This window comes from Theobroma cacao, chromosome 9, assembly GCF_000208745.1.
Source record: "Theobroma cacao cultivar B97-61/B2 chromosome 9, Criollo_cocoa_genome_V2, whole genome shotgun sequence".
Lineage (NCBI taxonomy): Eukaryota > Viridiplantae > Streptophyta > Magnoliopsida > Malvales > Malvaceae > Theobroma > Theobroma cacao.
Window position 1 is genome coordinate 14,267,433 of NC_030858.1, and position 3,616 is coordinate 14,271,048.

The following is a 3,616-nucleotide window of genomic DNA, read 5'->3' on the forward strand; positions in this document are numbered from 1 at the left end:
ATGAAGGGATATTGAATGGAAATTCTTTCCTTCATGTACTTGTCTATTTTTCTGCAATGACCAAAGGAGCAGTCTCTTCTTGCGCTTCAACCATATACCTCGTTTAGTACAGCTGTAAAAGTATGCCAAGTAATAAGGTGGAAGAAGAAACCATGGTTATCATTTGTGTTTCAGGTGGATGGGCTTCTTCTGCCCAGGATTGTGAAGTCAAGTTCATGCAGGATTGTGACAGTTGGTTACAAAAACGATGCATCGCAATCTTATCTCTTGCTGCGTTGCTTTGTTAGCAGGAACTACTATTAATAGTCCACATCTTTAATCTTAAAGCAGACAAGAAATGTGAAAGAGCAAGCACTGAAATTAAATGTATTATTAGTAGAACGAAATTGATAACAAGTCTTAAGTAAGGCTCTAGGCCATGACAATTTGATGACACTCGTGTCGTACGAGGATTTATGTATCAATTCTGTTCCCAATAGGTCAGAACATGATAAGAAATCTGTGCACAAACACCTACTGGTTTTGTATCAGTAAACGATATCTCTTAAAGCATGAGGAGAACAAAGTCCATCAATTCAGAAAACTTGGTATATTCATGTAAGGATTTAAAGTTGGATTACACTTGGTCTAAGGAATATGGGCAGTGAATGGTATTTGAGCTTTACAAAATATGATGTTCCTCATTGTTTCTTTCAGTCAAGAAGTTGGACTGCTGCAATAGCAGGTATTTTTTCCCTCAACTTTTGAGTTAAAGCAACACGGACGGTCATAACGCCAGCTGCAGGCCCACTAAGCCGAACTTTTACAACGTAGTCATTTATCTGAACAAGCTCAAGTTCCCCACCTCCAGTGCCTACCAGGTACGGTCTAATCTCATCAAGAACCTGCAACACTAAACTGGCTTGAGCTCTTGTTTACTCGTTTAACTTCTTTCTCCACCACAAAACATTATTAGTTATCAATATATATATCTTCACAAAATAGTTATGCAGGCAATCTGAGACTAATTATGAGTATCTGAATAGCATACTGATTGTGGTAGCACGATTTAGCAGTGAAGTGAAAGGGTTTCAAAGAGAAAAATAGTTTATTTTCAGCCAAAATCCAGATTTAACCCTTTGTCATGCTTGTCGCTTTTATAAAAAACATTTTGTCATTGAAGCAAACAGTAGATCTTACTGTTTTCTGTCCAAAATCTTTGTTTCAAGCTCTTGACCCCTTGTTGTGATGAATGTATGCTCCAAGGAAACTTTTAAACAAAAAGCAACTAGCAACTCTACAAAAGTTACAGATTGACAGTTGCTAGTATACTGAACAAGAGCATTTAGCTCATTAGTTAATGTATGATTCCCAATCTAAAAAGCAAGATTCGAATCCCCTTCCTCTAATTAAAATAAAATAAAAAAAATAAACTAGCAGAGCATAAAAGTCATCTGTCATATTATGTCCATGAGAAATTCACCATTACTTGCAATTTAGAAGCCGCTATTAGTTCTGATGAAGTCATAGAATTTTTTATATGGTAGTTTGCAATTGGGAGCATGAAAGGCTTTTTAGGGTGATTTATACATGGTTGCCGTCGTTGCTATCTTTCAGCAAGAAGAGTAAACAATTTCTCAGTTCAAGTTGTCCCATATTTTTCTTCAAAAGTTCCCGTGTGAAGAATCAAGACATGATTATGCTATGAAGAAATGAGAAACAATGACTGAAATACTAAATCATTAGAGCTTCACTTATCTAACCTTTTCAACGTTTTCTTCATTTAGCTCAAGCCCTGTCTCAGTATCCATGATCTGCTCTACTTCCAGAATTTCCGGAATTTTATCTCGGAGGCGTGTTTCAATTCCCATCTTTAGGGTCATTGTTGAGCTTGGACATGAGCCACATGCCCCTTGCAACTTTAATACCACAACAAGGCCATCTATTTCGTGCAAAGCCACATTCCCTCCATCAGCCATTAAGCTAGGCCGTACCTCATCCAAAATCTTCTCCACATTCTCCTCAGTCAGTGGAAGGACACAGCTTGGTGAAACCGCAAGCCCTTTGGCATTGGACATACACAACCTCATTCAGATTTTGTTAATTTTAAAGCTTTGTTGCTGAGCATATTGCGAATGGGAAGAAGAACACAAATTATACACAAGATTCAACACTCTTGAGGCCAAATGGCTACTGGCCAGTAAAGTCGATCACTTGGTTCCATATCAACTGAGAAAACTAAAAAGATTATTATTCTTGAACCTCATGTTCTATGTTTCAACACTGCAGAAGGGTTATTGCCAATCTGAATGAAGGTTTTCAGATGATTAAAAGCTTTAAAAATTTCCATTTCTTTAAAAATTCCAACATTTTCCATCATGACTAAAAGGATAATTCTTTCTTTATTTCAAATTATGTTCACAAAAAAGAAAAAAAAAAAGATGTAAAGAAACAGATCTATGCTATGGATTTGTATACTGGCTATTCATTACATGGCCAGCCAGCACACTCCCCTTAAAGAGGACATAACTAATTTACTTCAAAAGCACCCTAGCTGTGATTGAATGTACAAAATTCATCTATGAATTATACTCAAATATTCTCCATTTGCAGTTCTTACATTTTTTTTCAGGAATACCAGGATTAAATGAATTCTCTTAAAAACCCAGTAACATGGCTCAAATATTAACTCCAAAGGAGAGAAATTGCATTACAGTTACCTCTTTGTTTCCTCCGAGAACGGCGTGAATTATACCAAAGAAAATGTCTGCTGTGAAATTGACCTCCGAGGAAAGCATTGTTCTTTGAGGTGAAACCACGTGAACCTGAAATGGGGTTCTGAAGTTAAAAACAGCAGCACTGTCAGCCATGATCAGTTACAATAAAAACTCACCAAAGATTGCGTTAAAGACTTTATAAGCTTACAAGCAAAGCACCGTCCATGAAACTGTAAGAAATTAAGGACTTGAATAGCACCTTTAGGAGTGATAAACATGGAGATAAGGCTTCTTTAGATGAAGAGAGGCATGCTGCGATTGGTCTTGCTTTGAGTGCTGCTTGTGTCTGTACAAAGATTGCGCTCATTTCTGGCTTTTTATTTATTCTATAATTAATAGAAATGAAACCCCATTTGAAAAGAAGTGGGAATTCTCCAACAGGGTTTAACAGACCATAATAATATTTACTTACATTAAAGTCTATCTCTGATGCTTGTGCAGTAGTTTTTGATTGGCTATCGAAGATGATAAAAGATATCAGCCAACAATGCCCAAAGGCTTCTTTGTGGATAGGAGTGGTTGTTGGCACTACCGTGCAATTACCTACAATACGAATGCCTCGTGGCATTGAAAATCACCATAAATTGAAATTATTATTGCCTTCTTTTTTTTTTAAAGTTAATTAATTATATATTTGATATCGAAATTGTAAGGAAATTGTTGATTTAATATTTAAAGAAAAAATTCTACAAATTAAGACATTTAAAATCATGAAAATTTATTAATTAATTGATATATTATTTAATTTATAAATTAATAATTTATTAATTTATACATTAATTAATAAAAAATTAATTTATCAATGTATTTTCTTTTTTCAAAACATTGAATGCAATACATGTATCATAATGTGATTATAT

At 35.0% G+C, this 3,616-nt stretch overlaps 1 protein-coding gene across 3 annotated transcripts; it reads right to left on the reverse strand.

The window, feature by feature from the left end:
- LOC18589322 (nifU-like protein 3, chloroplastic) lies at nt 564–3,189 on the reverse strand. Of its 3 annotated transcripts, none has more exons than XM_007014231.2 (4): nt 2,905–3,189; nt 2,700–2,817; nt 1,743–2,041; nt 564–884 (listed from the first exon to the last, which is right to left on the reverse strand). In XM_007014231.2, exons 1-4 carry the CDS (start codon nt 3,061–3,063, stop codon nt 693–695), a joined length of 768 nt encoding a protein of 255 aa, XP_007014293.2. In that variant the 5' UTR covers nt 3,064–3,189; the 3' UTR covers nt 564–692. The 3 variants fall into 3 exon arrangements, with proteins under 3 accessions (XP_007014293.2, XP_007014296.1, XP_017982472.1); XM_007014234.2 differs by having other exon boundaries at nt 2,700–2,804; nt 2,956–3,186; XM_018126983.1 differs by having other exon boundaries at nt 2,700–2,804; nt 2,905–3,076.